At 40.6% G+C, this 23,686-nt stretch overlaps 1 protein-coding gene across 5 annotated transcripts in view; it reads left to right on the top strand.

Moving 5' to 3' along the window:
- Window positions 1-470: 470 nt before the first annotated feature.
- AMMECR1 (Alport syndrome, mental retardation, midface hypoplasia and elliptocytosis chromosomal region gene 1) overlaps window positions 471-23,686 on the top strand; it is a 113,177-nt gene continuing 89,961 nt past the window's right edge. For 3 of the 5 annotated variants that reach the window (XR_003796338.1, XR_003796339.1, XM_029240312.1), the window contains exon 1: window positions 643-1,117. Coding sequence is in view for 2 of the 5 variants with exons in the window: in XM_029240312.1 (XP_029096145.1) it covers window positions 645-1,117 (473 nt within the window). In the remaining 3 variants the exon portion in view is untranslated. Of the gene's footprint in view, window positions 1,118-23,686 lie in introns of all 5 variants that reach the window. The other 2 variants (XR_003796337.1, XM_029240311.1) reach the window with 1 other exon arrangement.

Below are 23,686 nucleotides of genomic sequence, written 5' to 3'. Positions count from 1 at the left end.
TTTCCCCGACTGATTTGTACAGACTTTAGAGGGGCGATCTCAGGTGTGGAGCTCTGAGCACCTGCTTGCTCACACTCTGGCAGTTCAGAACCCAGCGTATTTGAGGCCGGTGGCTCAGGTTCCACGTAACTCAGCTCAAGTGTCACTAACACTATGTGCAGCGCCCGTCATCGAGCTGGGCTTTGAGACTTGGACACTTACTTCGGACTTTCTTCTTTCTCCCCACTCCCCTCCCACTAGTTTCCCTTTCCCTCCTCTGACCCGGGGCGTGCCCACCTCTTCCCTTTGCTCCCACTCTCCGCTTTCTTCTTCTTTCCTTCTCCTTCCTTCCTACTAGGCTTCGCGTCTTTCATCCTCCGAGAGCCGCGGGGAAGGAGGCTGAGGCTCGGCTCGGAGGAGGAGGCGCGAGGCCGGCGGGACAGGCGCGAGGTGCCGAGCCGCGAAAGCGCGGGGCGCGCGCCGGGGCGGGGGCGCGCGAGGGCTGACCGCGTGGCCGGGCGTCCGGGTCAGGTAGCGGCGCGCGCGCGCGTGGCCTACGAGCCCCAGGCGCGCCCCCGGCGGCCGGGGCCGCAGCGTGCTCGCCCCCGCCGCCAGCTCGCCTCACTCATGGGTCGGAAGCGCTGCGTGGGGGAGAGTGTTCCAAGATGGCGGCGGGTTGCTGCGGGGTGAAGAAGCAGAAACTGTCCAGTTCGCCCCCCTCTGGCTCGGGTGGCGGTGGTGGCGCCTCCTCCTCCTCCCACTGCAGCGGAGAGAGCCAGTGCCGAGCCGGGGAGCTGGGACTAGGAGGCGCCGGTACGCGGCTCAACGGTCTAGGAGGTCTAGCCGGAGGAGGTAGCGGCAGCGGCTGTACCCTCTCTCCCCCCCAGGGCTGCGGCGGCGGCGGCGGGGGAATCTCCCTGTCGCCCCCTCCGAGCTGCGGAGTGGGCACCCTACTTTCTCTCCCGGCCGCCGCCACCTCACCCTCGCCCTCCTTGCCGTCCACCGCCTCGTCCTCATCGCCCAGCTCCCGGAAGATGGTGGTGTCAGCGGAGATGTGCTGCTTTTGCTTCGATGTGCTCTACTGTCACCTGTACGGATACCAGCAGCCCCGGACCCCCCGGTTCACCAACGAGCCCTAGTGAGTACCGTGCCCACCGCCGCCCTCTCCCTTGCGCTCGGGATGGGGCTCAGAGTTGAGGCAAAGTACGAGTCAGCCTCCCCGCCGGCCGCTGCCCCTGCCCCTCTCGCTGCCCCGGGTCCCCGGAGCCGCTCGCTCTGAGTAAGGGCACCCCGCGCTTTCTGTCCTCAGAGGCAAGCGCCTCACACTTGGAGCGGGGTGCTGCTGCGAGAGATGGCGCGCTGGTTCCCAGAGGTGTTCACTTTCTCTTTGAGATAACTTCGAGGAGTTTTGACCCTCTCCTCTCCTTCGCCACCCTGCGTCTCGTTCGCCCGGGTTTGGGAGCTCTGGTTCCCTCACGATGTTGACTTCTCCTGGCTTGGGTTTCCTTGACCCCCTGTGAAAGCCCCGCCGGTATTCCCGCCCCGCGTACCTTGCACATGGAGAGTTACTCTTCCGTTGCAGCGTGAAAAATAGCAACTACCCAACTTCTGTTCTGCTAGTGATGGAACTTAGCTCCGGAGCCAATGAAGTTTACCCATCTTTTTCTTTCGGGTTTCCTCGTGTCCTGAGGAGGGAGGAGGTTTTTTAAAAACACATTTTCCCTTAGTACCTATTTTTATCCGAACATACCCATTAAAATGTGTTTCTAGTGAAGCGCACCGCCGGCTCTCTCACATTTAAAGAGTGAGACTTTTTTTTTTTTTTTTTCATTCCACCGTCTGGGTAATAGCTCATTCAAAGAGAGCTGTCCCCATAGAGCCACTGTCAGTTTGTACATTAAGCGTACATTCGCTTTTGTGTCGATTTCACTTTTAAGAAACCCATGTTAGGCTCGACAATTCGAGAAATAGTTGAACAGTAGTAAGTGTGTAGGAATTTTTACGGTTTCCTTCGGTTTTGTACTTTTAGTTATTTTACCCTTCAAGTGTGTGGGTGAAATTATTTAAAATAACACGGTTACAGCTAAAAGCCAGGTTAATTCTAGTCCCTGTCCACTTGGATGTGTGGGAGATGGGGCATATGTTGTTTTTTTAATGTGTAAACTGAGTATAAACTGACTTTTTGAGTTAAATGCTAGACAGAATGTAAAGCCCAAGGAAGGACAGAATGACAAAGAGGGTGATTGTTTTTATTATGAGTACTTAGCATCAACAGGAAAAATAATAGAGAAAAATTTCAGTGAAACTTATACTGAAAAGCATCAACCCTTTTTCTAGCTAACACAAGTGCCCCTTGTCCCCATATCATAAATACCTGAATTGATGTTCTTTTTAAACTGCTTCTTTTCATTTTGTGAGATTAGGGGATTAGACTGTGACTGGATACGTATAAACACTTCTGCCTAGACTAAAAATATTCAATTAATATGTAACGTGGAAATTACAATAAAGTGTCCTGGAAATTATAAATTTGCTTCGTTTGTTTTCTTTGGCTTTGATGCTTGAAATGTATTTTTGCCACTCTTCTGTGGTCTGTGCTTTTTCTTTCAGACTTGGTTCCTCTTTGGGCATTGGTTCATAAGAAATGCATGAAAGAGCATAGAGACTGATACTTTGTCAAATAAATTAAATATCTTGATAAATTTCATAGTTTTAATTCTAGAAGCTTAAATCCTAAACCCACACCTGTACTTAGCCAATTTAGTTTTTGGTTAAGAAGTAGAATTCATCTTGAAAAAGACTGCCATGTTAAAAAAAATCTATGAAATATTTATTAGGTTGAGTCACTTATTTGTGACTTTTCTGCCTTCTCTTGGATGTCTATGATGTATTAAAGCCAGTCTGGGGATGATACATAGGTTGGCTCAGCAAAGTCATGGGACTGCAAAAATTCACTCCTGTTCAGTTATATGAGTTTGGCAAAGGCTGTTTTACTATTCACGCTCCATTGCTCCAAAGCATATGCGAACACACTTTCAGGAGGTGCTATTTTCACACATTTTAAAGTGAGTTTGGGTTAACTGAATGACTGTAACAAGAATTTTAAAAGGAAAGTGAGCTTGACCATCTCATACAGGAAATGCTTTTGAAAAGGTCATTTAAAAGTGGCTACTTTGCACACGTATTTAGGTATTGATTCTCCTCTAATAGTCCACCCACTGGATTTCTTTTTCATGGAATTAAACAGAAAAAATAAGACACCCTTTTGACCACTGTGGATATGTTGAAATGATGGTGGAAGAATAATAACTATTATTTAGCAGGGCTTGGCTGTGTCATGTATTCTACCAAGCAATGAATTTAGAAGAGCCACTGAACATGACCAAGGGGAGAATGAAAGTTCACTTAAGTGGAAAGAGTACTGTATCTTATTTTCATTTATCTTAAAGTCATTTTTGAGGTGGACGGTGGAAAAATTCAGGAAAGTTTCTTAAAAGTAGTGTTTGATTATGGAAGTGAAATAACTATAATCACTTGACAGTGCCTTAGTAACCAGAACCCATTTTCTTTCTGCTTTACATATTTAATAGCATTGTGTACTTATTAGTGTGGCTTGGTGCTGGGGGTCATAAGACAGAAATAGGCACATTGCTTTTCTTTTTTTTCCTCAGAGTTATTAGGATCGTGGTGTCATGAGCAGTGCTGTTTCAGGTCCTGTCTCTGTCCACCAGAAGACGTGCTTTCGACAGTGGCACGTTCTCCCGTGGGAAAGCACACCGTTTTCATCCCTTCCCAGGACCTTTATGTCAAAATGTCTGTCACTGGTGAAATCTGCCTTTTATAGGCTTAGAAGTTCTAGCTTCATCAGTGACCCTTCCACTCTGGAAGGTTATTAGAGATTTCCAGTGATCTATCTGTTTCAGGTTTGTCGGGGAGGATGTCACTATAGGAAAAGGCTGTGTGGATACAGATTCTTCACTGTTGCTGCTGTTTCTTGGAGTACCTACCTCATTGCGAAGAGGTAGCGGTAGCTGGGACTTGGGAGGACAGTGGAAATCTGTTTAGTGGAAAACAGGTAACATTTGTGTTCAAAGTGAGGAATGAATTACTGAATCCTTGGTCTCAGTTGCACAGCCACATTTGCCCACAGGACTAAGATTCAAGACATGATTAAAAAAATGACTTTAGGTGCATTTTACTGTTCAAAGTCAGAGTTCTTAGATTTATATTGAATAGATGGGAACACAGCCACGTTATCGGAAACCACTTGCTACCATAAAGGGATCCACTGTGCCAGGTGTCGAGCCAGTTAGACTCCAGAACCGTCGCTCTCAACCTGCACATTCGAATCACTGAAGAATTATTTAAAATATGGACGCCAGGGTCCCAACCCCAGAGATTCTGATTTAATTGGTCTTGGATGGGGCCTGGGCATCAGGATTATTAAAAGCTCTCCAGGTGATTTTAACATGCAGCTGAAGAGGAGAACCAGTGGTTGTATTCGACGAGGCCTTTCTCCTGAGATTCTGATTAATTTGGTCCGGGGTGGTTCCTGGGTACTCGGATTTTATGAGCACCCTGGGTGATTTTTGGTAAACAGCTAGTTTGGGAAACACTTGCAGTGTGGTCTGCAGAAGGCATCACCTGGGAACTTGTTTGAAATGTAGGTTCACAGACCCCCACCTCAGACCTGCTGAATTTGAATCTGCAGTTTAACAAGCTCCCCAGGTGATTCTTATGCACATTAAAGTTTGGGGAGGAGTGGTTCTCGAACTTTAGGGTACATCATAAGCTCCTGTAGTGCTTGTTAAAACACAAATTGCTGGGCCCCATTCCCGGAGTTTCTGATTCAGTCGGTCTGGGGTGGGGCCGTGAATTTGCATTTCTAACAAGCTCCCTGGTGATGCTGCTGCTACAGTTCCCAGGACCACAAGTTGAGACCCACTGGGTTAGAGAGTGGTGAAGACCTGAATAAAGTAGTTGAGCAACTGTAAGGGAAGGGCAGTTTTCACTGTCAGTTTCCAATATAAAACTTCCTGCTTCCGTGTTAGTATATTTTATCGTGGTCTTTCTAACTTAGCACCAGGGAGATTGAAGGCTGCCAAGATCATCATAAGAGTCTGAGGTTCTTGGTTTGGTTTCAGTCCGAGGTGGGGTTGGCAGGGAGGAAACCCTCACCTGGAAACCTGCGGTACAATTTTAGGTCTTTTTTTCAGAAATTGTTAAATGTGGGGGGCACATTTTAGGAATTAAAAGCAGCTCAAGTATATCTTTAAGTGAGTTGTATTGATTTTAGTAAGTCAAGTCCCCCTCTGTTCCCATAAAAAATGCTTTGATGATTAGTTCGCTTAAATAACATGTTGTGATGAGATTTTGAAAGCTTTTACTTATGCTTACGCTTGCATTTTAAGAATTTCCCTCATTAACAAAGAAATATAAAAGGATCCTGCTAAGGGACTGGGACTGTTCAGTCTTTATATCTTTAATGCTGTGTTGCATGTCACATCCCATGAACTTTTAATTTTAATCTTCTTACCACCTTTGAAGTTAATGCAGTACTACATTCTGTATAGACCATAGCACATAAAATATGTTTTACTATTAAACATCAATAAGTGTGGTTTTTCCATTGCAGTGAACAAAATGTATTTTTTAAAAATCCACTCCTGGACATGCAGATTTTGAGAGACTCTGATCAGGTGTTTGAACAATTACCTTTTTCTTGTCGCAGTAGTCAAATTACTGTTTTTCTGTGTGCTCGGGAGGAATTGGGTTGCTCTAGGGAGGTGAGAGGTAGGCACTTTGTTTCACCAGAACAGTAACAATCCTATCGCATGTTAGTAAAAAAGATGATTTGATAATGCAGCTCAGGTCAAAGTGATATTAAATCAGCATTTTAAACACAAACTATTGTATTTCTAGTATGTCTTCTTTGGATGAAGACTGACCAGAATGGCCAGAAGGTGTATATGTTTCTTGCAGATAATGCTACTAAGCCATTACAGATCTCCTTATCTATGCTAGTGTAATGGTCATAATGGATAGTTCTTCTTTTTAAAAAAAAAATTGTCTGAAAAATTGTTGAGCATTTTTGGATGTATTATATGGGTTGTTTTTCAACAGTGTTGATTTCCATTGGAAGGCAGTCCGGTGTCCTATCTTACTGATAGAAAAGAAAGCAGGCATGCCCCCAGTTGTCATTTATGCTGTAAAAACCGTCAGTGACTGAAATGGTAGGATGTAGAAATATAAATTACAAAATTATTTTTATATCCATGCATAAAGGTGTACGTAGGGCAAGGTATATTTAGTTACAAAGGAAAACTCATTGCTTATTTTACCTTCTCCCCCATGTGGCCAAAGGGAGTGATAACCTAGCTCATGATTTTTCTTGCTTATGTATTGTGTTTGTGCTGTGTTCAGGTCCCAGTTAGTGGGTAGCAACCAAGAAGGAACTTCTGCTGGGATCTCTCAGTCCAGTGGGAAGAAGGACCACTACTGAGAAAGAGAAAAATGCTCTGTTAGCCCATGCATAAGTTGCTTTTTTCTAGTATGTGTTTCTCAGAAACATACTAACGTTCACATTGTTGTCTTTAAAAGACTATACACTTTTTGAAATTGTATTTGCGTTAAAACACTATACCCTATTACGGAAATTTATTATAATTTTGAAGTCAGTTGTGCTTCCCATTAACAGACCATCTTTTTGAGAATGTATATGTGTGAAACACTAAAACTTGTGCAATGAGATTAGTCAAAGTTCCCTATTTCAATAGGCGTTTTTCTGTTCTCTCCATGTCACACATGCTTGCCTGTTTTAAAGCAGCACAATGACCAGGGCTTTTGCATTTAAATTTTCTTAAATAGTCTTTTTTTCCCCCAACTTGTGTAATAATGTCTCTTTTTGATACTGTTCTGAATCAATTAAGCTAAGTGAGTGAGGACCAGCAGTAAAACCCAGGGGCTGCCAAGAATGGACCTTCAGTGTGTAAGCTGTCTTTCCACAATCAGTAATTGGGCAGTCGCTCACAGGACACTGGAAACAGTGTGGGAAGCCAGTGGTTGTGTAGGTGGGAAGAGTAGATTCCCAACAGTAAACTTATTTAGAGTTGAGCTTCTGTAGTTAGTGTTGCTAAGAGCAAAAATGAGCCACAAGCTTATGTAGTAGAAAGAAAAACGCCCATAGGAAAAAGTATGGGGCAATAATATAGCTGGTTGGGTGGGGCGTATTTTATGTTTGGTCCAACTGTAAGTGGCATCTTTTCTATCAAGTGTGGGTGTATTTTCTACAGCTTTTAATGTATCATACTTTCAAACTTGCTCAACCTTAAAAATGTTAGTGTTGAGTAGCTGAGTGGAAATTATATGTCACTGGGGAAAAAACCCGTTTTTTTTTTCCTGTTTGTTTGTTTTTTTAGCATATACATTATGCTGAGTTCCGTGGATGGAAACTAGAGAAGTAGAAGAAATAGTTCTATCCTCACAGAACTCACAGTCTTGTTCAAGATATGATACAGATATCAGAGTTTCTTAAAATGCTTACAGAGCAATGTATACATGATTACAGGTGAATTAGATACATGAAAAATGTTGTACCTAAGCATGGTAATGACATGGGGTAAAGGAGTGGTCAGGAAGAAGGCTTTTGGGAGAGGACAACTTTTGAGCCAACCTTTTAAATGGCAGAAGTACAGAGACTTGGTAAGAGTGGGTATGACCAGTAGATCTGGAAGTCTTACTTGGTTGTTCTCAAACCAGTTGCTGTCACCGCCACACCCCTTGCCAGAGCACTTGGGGATTCCCAGCAGCTGTCTTCAGTCAGCAACTTGCACACTCAGCATTCGCCATACCAATCCCCTTGCTCTGGTCTCTAAGATCATAAAACTTCAAGGAAATGGAAAGTAGCCTTTTGTCCTGGGAACCCTCTGGGAATGCTGGATAAGAAATATTGGATCTGATTATAGTTTCCCATGTTAGGAAGGGAACAGAATTTGCAGACGAGCCCTCTAGAATGTAGGATGAATTGGAAGGAGAAGAGTCTCAAGGTAGGGGAGCCCAGCGAGGCTTAAGGTGATGAGGGCAGGAGGAAAACTGGCGTTGCAAAAGTAGGGAATGCACCCCAGGGACAGAGTTTGTGAATAAAGGAATGTTGAAAAATCAAGAAGTAGAAGAAGTTGTCAGTGTATGCAGAGACTCGCACCCTAGGACCAGGTTTTGTGTAGGAGTGGAAAGATTGCAGCTCACCTGTTTTTTGGTTTCCATCATTGCCTCTTCTTTTCTTGGCTCTGTGCCTAGCTATTCTTGTGCTCAGGAAAAGTTTGTTCAACAGCTCTGTTGGAATGGCGATGAAATTTGATCCCAAGTGTAAGAACCTACCCCGCCCACCTTTCACCTATTCCCAACTGTTATCTAATTTGAGAGAAAGGAGAAGACATGTTGGTTTGATCGAGTTTGGATCACATATAAAGATAGCTGAGAGAGCTCTTGGATGAGGATCTGAAATCAGGTGATTGCATGTGAGTAAAGAGGCATTGCAGAAAAAAGAAACCTACGAAATTCCCATTGCTGGGGCAAGTGAGGCTTTGGACATAATTCAGAGTTTGTTAAGTCTGAGGAACCAGGAGGATGGTGGTGTCAGTTAAAAACGTGGTGGGGGAGGGGATGGGAGGAAACAAATAGTTGGTCACATGAAATCAGATTTCTTAATATGTATATTTCAAGTGTTGGCAGTTAGCAAATGTCATTTCTTTTTTAATTAACAGAACCACAGAGCAGCAAAGAGCTATTGTGATGATTTGGTTTGGTTGGTCTCTTGGGATCTCTCCAGCCTCCCGGTCTCCCCAGTCAGTGACTTTGAACTGCCGAAATGGGTAGAGATCAGTGATAGTTTTAAGCTTTGTCTTGCTAGTAAAAATACCTGACAGAATGTTGGGTTTCCCTAATGTAGGTTTATACATTTTCTCAGTCTTCAGGCTTATGAATTTGAAAGCACTCAGTGACTCTTATATTTCCTTATGTGTTTATCACAGCACAGTTGTCAACAAAATAGAGCCTCGTGGAGGACCATCTCAGAAACTTGTATTGGGTTGGCCAAAAAGTTCGTTCAGGTTTTTCCATATGATCGTACAGAAAAACCCAAATGAACTTTTTGGCCAACCAATAGTTTCAGGCCTTGGATTAAAGGAAATCTGTGAAGGACTGAAAGTACTGTCCGGTACTGGATTCTAGGTCCTATGTCCTCAAGCTTAGAAAATAATCAAGCTGGATCTGTTTTGCAGCTTTGCCCAGCAGTGAAAGGAAGATGTTATCAGTGGACAGGATTAGCCATATTGCTTTGTGATCTTTGCAATCTTCAGTGGATAGGCAAATGTGAAAAGTTCTGCTTGAGTCCAGGCCTGCTAATATTAGTTTTTAAAATAAGGTCTGTGATAGTCTTGATGATTCTTGCCTTTCCCCTGTTTCATTTTACAGATAATCCACACTGTGACCCAAAGCCACATGCAATGCTGGGAGAGCACAGTTGACTGTATTATGCAATATCCTGCCAGAAGATGCTGACCAGCTCTCTAGTAATGGAAAGTAGTGAGATTGACTTAACTGCCTATGTAGCTCGCCTTGCCATTCCATATACTTTCTGTAAGCATATGACACACAATTCTAGTAACATATCTTATAGTGAGATCTTGGATTGCTGCAAGGTGGTGACACCAGATTCACTGCTTTGCTTCAGGCACTGGTGGATCTTTGAGTCATTCTCATAGTATGGGATCTATGAAAAATCGGTTTTGGTGCTGTCAGCCCAACGGCCACAGCACTGTGTGTCTGCCTCAAAGAAATGCTCATGTGCTAGTCACGTTGGTGTGTTTCTTCTCCATGACAGTAGTATTGCTTATGTAGCCTAAAGACCACGTGGTTAGGTATAGGTGGTTTGGGTACAAATAAGTTACATCTCTGGTACAACTTGGACCTCAGTACAAACCTCATTGTAGTAAGACAAATACCCTCTGTATCCTGATTTTGAACAACAGTGAGGTAAGTGTTTAGATGCTGGGTGCTCTTTTCACTTTTTTTTTTAAGGTGGTAAGTGGAACACAGTGTTGGTGATTTATTCACTAAAGAAGAATCTCATGAAGTCTTCTGGCTTTTTTTCTATGTTAGAGTATTACTCTCGATGCATTTCATGAAGTCCCCCATGATTAAAACAAACAAACTCCCACGCTTAGTTTCCATTAGAAACAAAAAACTTGCCAGTAGGTTGGCCAGGTACTTGATTTTGTGGAATAACTCTTTGATGGTAGAAGTAGGGGGCTAGGCAGTCAGTGGTTGAAAATGTTTGTTCATTTCCTGGATCCATCTACCCCACACCCTTGTCAATTAAAAAAAACCCCACAAGAACAAATGGGAATGATACTGCCTCTATTTCTCTGACACTAATGAGGTGATAGGTGGTTTGTGGTGTATTTTACTCTACGAAGTCCTCTAACCATTGCCCTGTTCGGCAAGTTGTTTTGCAGAAGTCCACCCTTCCACACAGAAAGCGTGGCTCTGTGGAGACGGAGAGTCACACAGGGCTGGAGGCAGGAGTAGGGGGCGTGTGGGAATCAGTGAAGGAGAAAAATGAGATTGTTGTCAAGTGAGGTGATGCCTGGATTCAGGGCAGATAAAGAGACCAAGTGTGTAGTCTGGAGCAGGACTGCTGCAAGAGGCGTATTTTACATGATACAAACCTAGGTGTCCCTCCTTTAGGACCAAGAGTCGTGGCACTCTGGTTAAAAAGAAATGATTCCTATCAGCAACAGATGCACAGAATGAAGTTTAATAACATAAGAGGACTTGCGTACGGGTCCCCCGAGTGCTTCCTAGAGACCACATTGAAAACCATTCACATCGTGTCCTCAGAATGAGGCCTCTGGGTAAGTTTGGGAGCCGTGGGACAAGTAGCTTAAGTATAGTCCAAATGGATAAATGTAGCCACTCTCTGGTCATTATCCTTTTTTTTCTCGATTTATCCTCGAACATAGTTATAAATCCTCAGGTATTCAGATGTGTCTTATTTTTAGGCATGTGTATTTAGGTATTAATAGCCTCTCCTTAGATGTATGACGTTTCTTTTACATAGCTTGCTGCTCATAGTTATTCTCCGTCACAAAGATTATGGAGCAGATACTATGAAAGGAGAGAGCCAGATGTAATGTCTGATTGCAGAATGCAGTCATAGGAAGGCATCCTACTGAGTATACTTGGCTCTTCTGTACCTTATCTCCAGTGTCTCTTAACGGGACCCACTATGGTCGATTTAATTTACAAATTACACTCTCAGAGGTAACTGGGGTATCAGCTATTTTTGGTTAATGAATTTCTCTTCAATCCTATAGATGTATACTGATTTTAGCAAGTTTATTTTTATTGTGGTAAAAAACACATAACGTGTGATCGAACCTGTTAACACATTTTGTAAGTGTACAGTACTGTTAACTATAAGCACCATGTTTAGCTTACTTTTTAAAGGCACGTAATAGTGGCTCTACCTCAAGCAAGTAAGTTTTCATAGGAATGTTGAGAATCTTTTAAAGATCTTACCAACCCACATTAGAGATGCATGAAGCCTATCCCCACTTCGTCCCAGCTTACCCTTCCCCCCTTACAGGAGAGCCTAATTTAGGCTTTGAAGTATTATTTTTCCAAACTTACTGAAATTTATGAGTAAACTAGATTAAAGGCATTAGAGGCAGAAACAACCATTTTTAAAAAACATTTCAAACTAGTAGCATTTCAGTTAGTATTTGACCTGGCATTTATCATTTGCTTTGTTAGTAGACTTAATACCAACTACCTGTATTTGAACAGAGCTTGATTTTCTAGCTTTCCTTTTAGGTCATTATCTCATCCTCTGTTCTTCAGGGCTTTCTAACGAATTAGCTAATAATAATATAAGGAAACATCTTTGACAGGTCAGAGCTTGGCCCTTGTTCACCCACTTTTAAAGGTGGAAGGAGGGACCAAAGCATTAAAGGAGAACATTAGTTTTGACAGTTAATCCTGATATTCCTGAGAAAATGTGTTTTCTAGAGAGATGGAAAATTGGAAGACACCTTGCCTCATGGGATATTATAAGTAAGGCCTTTCAGTCCATATGTGTGCATATAAACTGGTTAAGCACTTTTTGAAATTGCTTCTTATAGTGTACACATTTGTTTCTAATGGAGAGCTCACATCTAAATGTGGTAGTGGCATCTGTGAAATAATAGGTATGGTAAAGTCATGGGTCTTGAAAGTTGTTTATTTGCCCTGTTGTCTACACAACCAGTATGAGGTTCTTTATCATTAGCAGAGGTGCAGACATTTTTAAGTAATAGCACTGAATTGTAATGCATTAATTTGCATTTTGGAGCAGTTTCTAACTTCTTCCATTTAGAGATGCCTCTGCACTTCTAAAGGAGAAAATAGAAATTCCACCATGATTATCCCTTTGCTTGTAGACATTTAAAAATGAATATTTGTTCAAGCTTCAGGATTTATTTGCCAGCATTATCTTAAGACAGTGTGTTTTACCTCGAAACCTATCTCTTATTCTAAGCTAGTACTGCTCTTCATATTATGGTTAATTCTGATATTTCAGTTCAACAAGTGATATAACTGTTGTGGGCAGAACACTGGTAGGCTCCTTTTTGGGTGCGGGTGAGTGATCTATAAAATAGACATAAGGCATGCTTCCTGCCTTTAAAAAAGCTTGCAGTCATATTGAGGAGACAAGATTCGGGAAACAAGTAATGAGGTCACATATGACTTAATGGCCAAGTGAGTGATGGAGACAACGAGGTCTGTAGGGAGTTTGGACAAAGACTAATGTGGGCTGGGGTTATAGGAGGGCTTTGTGGACAAAGTAGGATTCGGGCTGGGTAGGCCTTTTTCATAGATAGATCAAGCATTCTAGACAGGGAAACAACTTAAAGATACAGAGGTCAGAATGAGCATTAGACAGTAGTCAATGGGTGCCACAAAGGTAGTTTGAAGTGGGGGAGATCCTAGCAAGAAAGGGGATCCATCACGAGACTGTTGCTGTAATTCAGGCATTGGGAAATGAAGGTCTGCCAGTTGACAATTTTTAACTGTTAATGGCTTGTGAATTGCCTCTGTCTTGGTATAGTTTCCCTTTTGTCCAGTTAATTATGCCTCAGCAGGTTCTTTAATGTCATGAAGCCTGGACAAGAGACTGGGAAATAACACAAGTAGGAGTCTGCTGTGTAGACAAAGTACTTTCATTCATCAGTAGACATTCAGCATAAGTCAGTTAGATTAACATTGGTTTTATCACCCTTTGCTGAGTGCCTTCTATGTACGGTGTTCTTTTTTTTTCTTCTAAACTTCAGTATCTCAAACATAAAGCTGGGGAAATTGAATAGCTGCAAAGATTATGTAATTGAAAAAATAAACCACCCTAATTATTATAGAATTAAATGGCTTTAAGCCACTTTTTTCCTCCATAAATTAATGAAGAAATGTTACTTGGATGTTGCAAATGTAACCCACATAAGGTAGGTACTGGGAATTATAATAATTATAGGAGAATTGTGTACTAATTATTGAATGATGTTATTTATTAAATTAGCTTTAGATTAGTCTAGTGGGTGTATCCTTATGGTTCTTTTTTTTAAATTTTTTTTTTTTTTTGGCTGCGTCGGGTCTTCGTTGTTGCGTGTGGGCTTTCTCTAGTCGTGGTGAGCGGGGGCTACTCTTCGCTACAGTGTGCGGGCTTCTCATTGCAGAGCATGGGCTCTAGGCACGCGGGCTTCAGTAGTTGTGGCTCGCGGGCTCTAGGGCGCAGGCTCAGTAGTTGTGGTGCACAGGTTTAGATGCTCCACAGCATGTGGGACCTTCCCAGACCAGGACTCGAACCCGTGTCCCCTGCATTAGCAGGTGGATTCTTAACCACTGCACCACCAGGGAAGCCCCTCCTTATGGTTCTTAACATACCCTATTCGAGAGTGCTACAACTCTTAAGACACAAACTATATAAGCAAAATCTTTAAAGGTTTTATAGTATTATTTAGAAACAAAACTCTAAAATAGTTTCCTGAATTACAATAGAACAGCATATTTTTATTTTTTGTTGAACAGTTGCTCTTTGAAGACAAAAGAGCAAAATTCTCAGTCTTTTGTTGATAATTTGTCTTTAATTTTATTAAGATATAAGTTTAGAACCCCCAAATTCTTCTTCAGTGATCACTGTAAAATTTTATTTTAGTAACTCACTTTTTTTGTTCTCTAGAATATGTTTCAGAATATAAGGAAATTATTTCGCAACTCTGAGACTGATCTCTGACAGGTTCTAGCCACATGAGCATGAATGTTGTGCCAGCATACTCAGGAAGTAAAAAACAACACTAGCACAATGCTTATGAACAGTGTTCTCTATGTAGTCAGTTTATGTTTATAGGTAGACCAGCTCTCCCTGATGTCATAGCCTTGAATTATGAATAATCTGTAACTTGAATTATCTGTTACTACAGTGAGGTGAAGATATACCAGATGTTAAAAGAAAATAGGGGTAGTGAAATATTTTTGAATCAACTTTTTTGGAGAAGAGATGGGTTTTGGCCTATATAGGTGATCATAGACCCCTGCTACACAGTAGGGTAGGAGGCCAAATGGAATCCAGTGGTTCTTAGGACAGACCACACAGAGGTCCCTGATCACTCTCAGTATGCTTAAAATCTTTATTAACAAAGGTGCATGCCCACACCAGGGGAAAGAGAGGTAATTTTGTTTATACAGGGTTGAACCACTTAGATGCCAATTTCATTTTTCACAGGCTTCAAACAATAGTCATGTTAAATGGGCAGTGGCCTCCATAGTGTAGAGCACAATCGAGGAAAAAAAAGTCAGTGGTTTTCCATTTTGGCTGTGGCAAGAGAACAAGCAAATCCCGTTTTAAAGTGAAACAATGGGTGTAGGTCCAAAGGGCCCTGGTTCCTGTCTCCAATGGGCTGTTCTTAGAACCTTTGCTGTGTTTATTTCAGTTCAACCTAGAGAAATTCAGGTCAATTTTTACAGAAGAGGAGCGTTTTAGCCTTGAAGCTTTCTTTCACTTTCATGAAGAGTTATAATTATTTGCCATCCCATAATACCCATTCGTTAACCCTTTATTAACTTAAATAACTTACACGAGCCCAGCAGGGCCACTGGTGCTTTCCTGTTCTCAGAATTGTTGTTATATTTATTTGAATACTTTTGTCTCCCAATCTCTCCCACCCCAAAATTGAAGAACAAATCTAGGAGGATCCTTCTCTTCCCCTTCCTCAACATAATTTTTCTATGGAGCTTCATCATTTTTGAAAGCAGTAGTCTTGAATATCTGAAGGCTTGGTAGCAACTGCATAATATATAGAATTTTGAACACTTAAATCCTAGCAGTGTTTAACCACTTTGCATTATCTAGAAAGCTATTTACTGGTCCTGCTAGTTTTCCAATTTGGGGAGGTGGTGGAGTGATGGTGGTAGAGAGGTTGTGAATTTATGACTTCCAAGTTTTTTCAAACAGTGGATTTGAATATCTAAAGGAGTACATAAACACTGTTTAACTGGACTGATTTTGAATTCAGGGCAGTGCTAGATTTCAAAGATTTCTAGGTTTTCCAGGCAGTTTAAAAGCAGAGAATAAGTGAGATGTTCCATTGTGCTCCTTCCTGTGCTTCACCTGAAAGTGGGTATCTTTTTCTCTATGTGTATAACTGACATCATAAGATCTTTGTGGATTTATTTGATATTGTTTGTTATTTGGGGACTGACCTGGCTACATGTAGCTGTACGCAGGAGGGTAAGAACATGTGTTTATTGTTCTCAAGGAGGTATGGCACAGGCTTTAATCACCTGCTTATCTTTTACCTATGATTCCATTCTTATAGAAGATTGGAATGCTTGGAAGGCTATTTGGTACTATTTACTTATTTTTTTCTACTGTTTTGTTTTAAACTCTAGGTTTCCATATGTTTAGATAAATGCTTCTTTCTTCCCTAGTATTTCTGCAGTCAGGAGTTTTTAATCTATTGCCTAAGAATGCATTTTGGGGGGTGGTCAGCAAACACACTGAATATCCTACATTTGGTGAACCAAAGGAATACCTTTGTTTGTTTTTATGGAAATTCTTGATGTGTCTGTTCTCCCATTAATATAATTTAGATGAAGAGGCGCAGATTTGAAGAAGCCTGACCCAAGGGATTATGAGTTATCCTGAAAGCACAAATAATATTTTAACATGTAATTTCCCTCATAAAATGTTTTATGGCAGGCTTCTTTATGTCATAGAACTGAGTCAAAGCTGAATTCAACACATTAGTCTCTATCCAAAATTAATATCTTCTGGCTAAGAACCAACACTGCTTTACGACTCTTAAAGCATTTCCTTATATTAACCATCAGCAGTAGAAATTTGCTTCATTTGGGGACCATTTATTTTCAAAAACAATTTTTTATCACTTCCTGAGTTATTGCGTAGTTTACAATGCAAAGAAAACATCCAGCGCAGGGTTGGATGATAGGATAGACTTACTAACTTAGCAACCCATTCGCACATATTGGCCTTAAAGTACATAAGATTCAAATTATTTATGTTAATGTCAGCGAAATGAAAAATTATTTAATCAAGGACTGTAATGCTTGCTCATAAATTCCTAAAATTGCAGATTCTAAGTCCATGAGTTCTAAAGATACATAGTAGTGAAAACGTATCATGTTATATACCTTTATCATATGTTCATGCTGGTTTTTAAAAATATGTATAGACTAGAATAGTGAAACTATGAATGAATGATAGCATCGTAAATAGCACTGAGACTACTGTTGTTGTTGATTTTTATGAGTGAATTCCTCTATATTGAAGATTTGGTCAATTTAAATTGTTTTTCTCAGAGAAGAGCTTAATGACTTTGTAATCACTTTTACTGTGTTTTAAACATTAAGTCAGTGATACTCAACAGTTTTTTTCCAGCAACATGCCTCTCTGCCCTGCAGCATGACCCCCAAACCCAGAGTCTCATGTACAAATTCTGGGTGCTAATTCGAGGGGTAGGGAAGTTATATGGAAAGCTTTATGTGTTGGTTCTCATTCTCTGCGCCACCGCCCCCATGCCCCCGCAACATATACAATACACACAAGGGTGTGAGCAGGTCGTTTTTCATATCGAACCTGCAACTAAACTCATTCAGGACCCCCAGAACTCTCCAAATGAAGAACCGCTTATAATATGTTTGATATCTCCTAATTTAGTATTAGGATAATGCTATCATTGTTCTCAGACTCTTTCACAACTTGTAAATTTGGTTTGGCAACATGATAATGACTAGTCAGTTGTACGTGATGAAATAGTAAATGTTCTATTAAAATGAGTTTTTAAAGTGTTTATGATTCTTTATAAAAGTCAAGATTTAGAGCTTGTAATCACTGTCTTCCTCGTTTCATCTAAGAAATACAGTGAGACCTTTTCTTAGTAACCTTTCATCTGTTATGACTCTAGGCATTGAATTAGATGCTATGCCTTCAGTCCCACCATGACTTGGATAAGTCATAGTCTCTCATGTTCTGTTATGTAAAATTAAAATATGTGAATCTTTAAAAAGAAGCAATATTTTAAAAATACTTAAATGTAGCCAAATGTTTATAACAGTAAATGCATTTTTTTCATGTCTGTTATCAAAAAACATATATTTCCTTGTAGTCGGCACAGGTAAAATGAAATGTAAATATAGGTTGATCATATTTTACCTCTTCAAATTTTATAGATATTCACGAATACTTTAACCTAGAAATTTATGTGTAGATATCACCAGGGATCCCACATGTTTTGCTGGGCAGTTTTAAGAGCTGAAGGTTACAGTCTTTTTGGAAGACACCAGTTCCAGAAAGATTTTCAAACTCAAAGAAGGGATTTCGGAATATTGGAGTAAGGACCTCAGAAAATCTGCTCATCTAAAAAAGCAACATGAAAGCTGGCAAAAATTTTCAAAATCAACTTTCTTTGGAATTCTGGAAATTAACCAAAGACTTCTAACAACCTTAACAGCATTTATTTATTCATTAAAAACAGCCTATTTTCAGTAAGAACAGTGAATATTGTGTTTTAACTTGTCCTAATCCTACCTCACTTTCCCCAGTTCCATAAGGAAACCAGCAACCTTGCAAACACAGTAGCTATGAAAACCGGTAGCCACTGGAAGGGTCAAGCTCCCCAAATATCCCTGTCCCCATAGAACTGTAACTGTTTGACCTGTCTGGCAGCTTCATGAAAAGGCCTCATTCACAAGGCTTGTCTTAACTTGATGTGACTCATCCTTGCTTAGTGGAAAAGTCTTATCCTCAGGACATTTGTTTAAAACAGTTAGGGGCAATTGTTTAACATTGCATCTGCCTGAGGTAGTGATACCAGGAGGGGCAAAGAAGGGGCTGGTCAAAAAACTCAAAAGAAGGATCTGGAGATGAAATAGGGAGCTTTAAAAAACTCCAGTGTATTCCTGGGTATCTACAAGGCCATACACATGTGCAGGGCTGGGTGCATGCCCGGGAAAGATCTGAGGAGGCCCTGTTTGCTCACCTCTGGCTGACCTTGAAAATCTGCAGAAGTAGGAAATGAAGACCAAGGCAGAGTTGTAAACTGCCAGAGCATTGAAGGCATGTCTCAACACACACAGGATCCCTTGGCAAGGGGTGAAAGATCTATTGGTTCAAGACATTTTAGAAAAATCTCTGTCCAATCATTAGCTGACCTCTAAGCTAACTGAGCAGAGACTTCCAGTGACCACATATGGCAGGGAATACAGACTTTACAGAATTCTTCCAGGGACGTCCCCAAACAAACAAATAGCAACAGCAACAACAAACCTTATATTCAAAGGAAATCATGCCTGAACAATTAAAGGAACGTTGTGAATGTCTTGCCAAATAAAGAATATCAATAGATAGAAATTATTTTTAAAAGAACCAAATGGAAAATCTGGAGTTGAAAATTTTAATAACTGAAATAAAGAATTTACTAAAGTGGTTCAACAGCAGATATGAGCTGGCAGAATTAAGAATCAGCAAACTTGATGATAGATTGAGATTATACTGTCTGAGGAACAAAAAGAAAAAAAGGGTGAAGAAAAATGAGCAGACCCCTGAGGCCTGTGGGACACCATCAAATATACCAGCATACATATAATAGGAGTCCCAGAATGAGAAGTGGGGGAGCAGAAAGAGTATTTGAAGGAACAATGGCTGAAAACTCCCCAAATTGATGAAAGCATTAATCTGCAACATCCAAGAAGCTCAACAAACTCAAAGTAAGATGAACTTAAAGTAGGAAAAATTCACAAGGATCCACACCTGGATGCATGATAGTTAAATTGTTGAAAGACAAAAACTAAGAGAATCTTAGAAGCAGCAAGAGGTAAGGAACATATCACAGACAAGGGAGTCTCAATAAGATTAATAGCTGATTTATCATCAGAAACCATGGTGGCCAGAAGGGCAGTGGGATGAGGTATTTAAGTGCTGAAAGAAATGGATTGTCAACCAAGAATCCTATATCTAGCAAAACTATCCAACATAAATGAAGGAAAAATTAGCATACTCCCAGATAAATAGAAACTGAGAATTTGTTGCTACAGATCTGCTCTTCAAGAAATACTAAAAGGAGTCCTTCAGGCTGAAATGAAAGGACACTAGATAGTAAGTTGAATGCACACAAAGGAATAAAGAGCACTGGTAAACGTAACTACATAGATAAACATAAAAGGCAGCGTAAAGGTATCTTTGTAACTCTTCTCCTATTTGATTTAAGAGAGCTGCATAAAGCAATAATTCTAAAATTGTTGATGGGTTTATCACGTATAAAGAGGTAATCTGAATGACAATAATAGCTTAACGGAGAGGGGGAGGGACAGATTTTGTATACTGTTGACATTGGCTGGTATTAACCTGAACTAGATTTTTTAAAGTTAAGATGTTAAAACGGTTCCCAGGGCAGCCATTAAGAAAATGACTCAAACTGGAGGTAAGAATTTGGTAGTTAATTTTAGAAATCTCAGTGCTTTGACATGCAGGTTAGATTCTGGGAGAGAGATTACAGATTATTTTCAAAGTTAAGTTTTATTTGACAATTTCTTTTATATGCTGTAAACAAATACATTATGTAGAATATTTTGGGTTCTTTGTAAGACCTTAATAAAATACTAAAAAGAACTTCATAATGATCATTCTCAGAACATTCCCATGAATTAGGAGTTTGTTCTTATTCCAGTTTCTAAGATGAGAAAACGACACCAGAGTGTTTAAGCCTTGCCTATTTCTTCTTAGTATGATTTCTAACATGGTGAGAATTATAATACTCAAGCATTGGTTTTATAACATACCCCTCCTCTCTCCTAAAAGTGCTCAATGGCATATATTTATTTATTAAAAAAATTTTTTTTACATCTTTATTGGAGTATAATTGCTTTACAATGGTGTGTTAGTTTCTGCTTTCTAACAAAGTGAATCAGTTATACATATACATATGTCCCTATATCTCTTCCCTCTTGCGTCTCTCTCCCTCCCACCCTCCCTATCCCACCCCTCTAGGTGGTCACAAAGCACCGAGCTGATCTCCCTGTGCTATGTGGCTGCTTCCCACTAGCTATCTACCTTATGTTTGGTAGTGTATATATGGCCATGCCACTCTCGCGCTTTGTCACAGCTTACCCTTCCCCCTCCCCATATCCTCAAGTCCATTCTCTAGTAGGTCTGTGTCTTTATTCCCGTCTTACCCCTAGGTTCTTCATGACATTTTTTTTCTTAGATTCCATATATATGTGTTAGCATACGGTATTTGTCTTTCTCTTTCTGACTTATTTTTGATATTAAAATTAATATGTTTAATAATTTTATGACACCCCTCAAGGAACTGGAGACAATTAAAAAATCTCTCTCTAAGCTTGTTTGCCTCTCTTTGAGAACTAATTCCCAGAGGCCTTCAATCTGATGTGCAGTATCTGTCAAAAAACATGTATATCTATTGCCCAGAAAGTTGGTTTCAGCTCAGGTGGAGTCTCTTTAGAGACTTGAGAAAAATTACGTTTTTTCTGAAATAAGTATGGCACATCAATAAAAAAGTTGAATCATTTTAATAGAAATGTCTGAATTTTAGAAGTGAATTATCTGTCAATGGGCAGATTCAATGCATCCTTGAAAAAGTTAATTCAAATAAATATTTCTTAAGAATTTTATATGTCCAAGGCACTGTGGGAGATTCAAAGAGAAGTAAAATGTGGTTCCTGCCCTCATCAAGGCTTACTATTAAGGACAAGTATGAAGGATTGTAACATGATGAAAAAAAGTTGCCTTTTATATTAATGCTTGCTTTAAAAATAAAAATAAGAATTATAATAGAGTTTTAGCATAACCTAACCTTTTGGAACTTAACATAACCTAACTCACCTAATGAATTACAGAGTAGACTAACAAAGTTCCAGATAATAAAACCCGTTATAACTTATAATATCAATGATTTGTTCCTATGGGGAGAAAATCAGCTCTCATTTTGACTTGCTTTCAGTTCTCTTTATTTGAGGAAGAGGTAATGTGGCAGGCAAAATGATGAAAGGCTCTGAGCAGTTTTGAATGGATCTTGACCCTGCTGCAAGTAACATGAAACAAGCACTGCACTGCTTCTGGGGACTGGCTGTCAGGATCAAGGATGTCCAGCAGGCAAAACAAGATTCCTTGTAAGTAGGAAGCTATTGAATGGGTGCTCTCGGAAGGGACTACCATCTTCTTCTCTCTCCCCTTAGGGATCTTAGTCTCCTTATTTATCAATTGTTTATCAAGTTTAAAGAGCGAGTAGCTTAGCAATTTCATAGTAATGTTTCAGCTTAGAAGCAAGCTGTACATGGTTGAGGAAGGGAGAAAGGATACGGTTCTAGTATACAGATCAAGAAGGTGCTGGTTCCACCTCCATGAAGTCAGAGCAACATTCTCAAGGATGTTATAGCATAATTTCTTTCTATGACAGACTTGTAAAAGTCTTTTTATTTGCCCTCACAACAAACCCACTGTGCTATTTTAAGCAAATTAGTTAGTTTTACATTAAATGGTATTTTTAAAGTTATTTAATTTTTAAATTATGAAATGTTAATTAAATGAACTGTCTTCAAAGATGACTGACCTAGATATTAGTTACTGTGGGAATAATGAGATAGATAAGGCTTCCCTGCCCTTAAGAAGTTTATACTCTAGTAAGGGAGCTAAGTTATGCACTGAGATAACTGTACTACAAATAAGTCTTACCTTATAGAGGGAGGGACAAATAAACCCTATAGAAGTTAGGGAGTGAGGAGCCTGGATGGGAGATTTTAGCTAAGATGGCTGAAGAGTCATCTTGTTCATTGACATACAGATGTTAAAATAAAAATGAAATTTATAAATCACCCATATTTCCATGAAAAATCTTGCCTTCACTGGAATAAACCTGCATCTTTTTGAGCATTGGTGTCAACAGTTGCTGACCTGGGAATGACTGATGCTAATGAGAAGCTAATTTTTTAAGCATCATTCCCGGGGCAGAATCAGTGGTAAAGAATCCGTCTAGGTGTGGGGTTTTAAGAGTAAGTCAAAAGGAAGGGCCAAGATAAAAGGTCAAATTAATTCAAGAAAATCTGTGTCCCAAGATATGCCAGACATTGTGCCAGGAACGGCTAATGCTGTGGTCCCTTGCCCCGGAGGAGCTAGCTCACAGTCTAGCAGGAGGATGCACGCAGTGCTGGGTCAATGGAAGAGCCTATCCCTAGATCCCATCCCATAACCCCTGGGCCTTTTAAACTGGGTGAAGGGGAATACATCAGATGGAAGGGATACTTTAAAACCTTCTGGCAGGAAAACTGTGTCCCTGGAATAAGCTTTTTTTGAAGAGGTAGTATGTGTACATGGTATGAAATTCAAACATCACAAGAGGACAATAAGATGTACGTCTCTGGGCTTCGCTGGTGGCGCAGGGGTTGCGAGTCCGCCTGCCGATGCAGGGGACACGGGTTCGTGACCCGGTCCGGGAGGATCCCACATGCCGCGGAGCGGCTGGGCCCGTGAGCCATGGCCGCTGAGCCTGCGCGTCCGGAGCCTGTGCTCTGCAACGCGAGAGGCCACGACAGTGAGAGGCCCGCGTACCGCAAAAAAAAAAAAAAAAAAAAAAAAAAAAAACAGATGTACGTCTCCTTCCCACCCCTCTCAGCTGCCCAGTTCCCCTCCCCTGCTGCCACCAGTTTCTTGTGTACCTTTATAGAGATAGTCTATGCATATACTAGCATTTGTGTACGTATGCGTACCCTTTTTTTTTGCACAAAGAGTAGCATACTATACATACTATTCTACACTTTTTTTGCAGTTAAGAGTCAATCTTGGAGATACTTCTACATCAGCACACTGAGAAATGCCTGGTTCTTCTATTTTTTCTTTTAGCTTTTTATTTTGAAATAATTATAGACTCACGGGATGTTACAAACGTAGTACAGAGAGATCCCATGTACCCATCACCCAGCTTCTCCCACAGGTGATATCGTCCTTAACTGTAGTGTATTATCAACACCAAGAAACTGACCGCCACAATAAAGTAGACTCCAGTGCCTGTTTCTGTTTAATGCCTGCAAGGTATCCTGGTGTATGGATGTACCATAGTTTATTTAATTAGTCCTTTATCTGTGAACA

The sequence above is a fragment of the Monodon monoceros genome, unplaced genomic scaffold (assembly GCF_005190385.1).
Source record: "Monodon monoceros isolate NGI ecotype Baffin Bay Population unplaced genomic scaffold, NGI_Narwhal_1 Super_Scaffold_22, whole genome shotgun sequence".
NCBI lineage: Eukaryota > Metazoa > Chordata > Mammalia > Artiodactyla > Monodontidae > Monodon > Monodon monoceros.
This window is presented reverse-complemented; position numbering and strand designations above follow the sequence as displayed.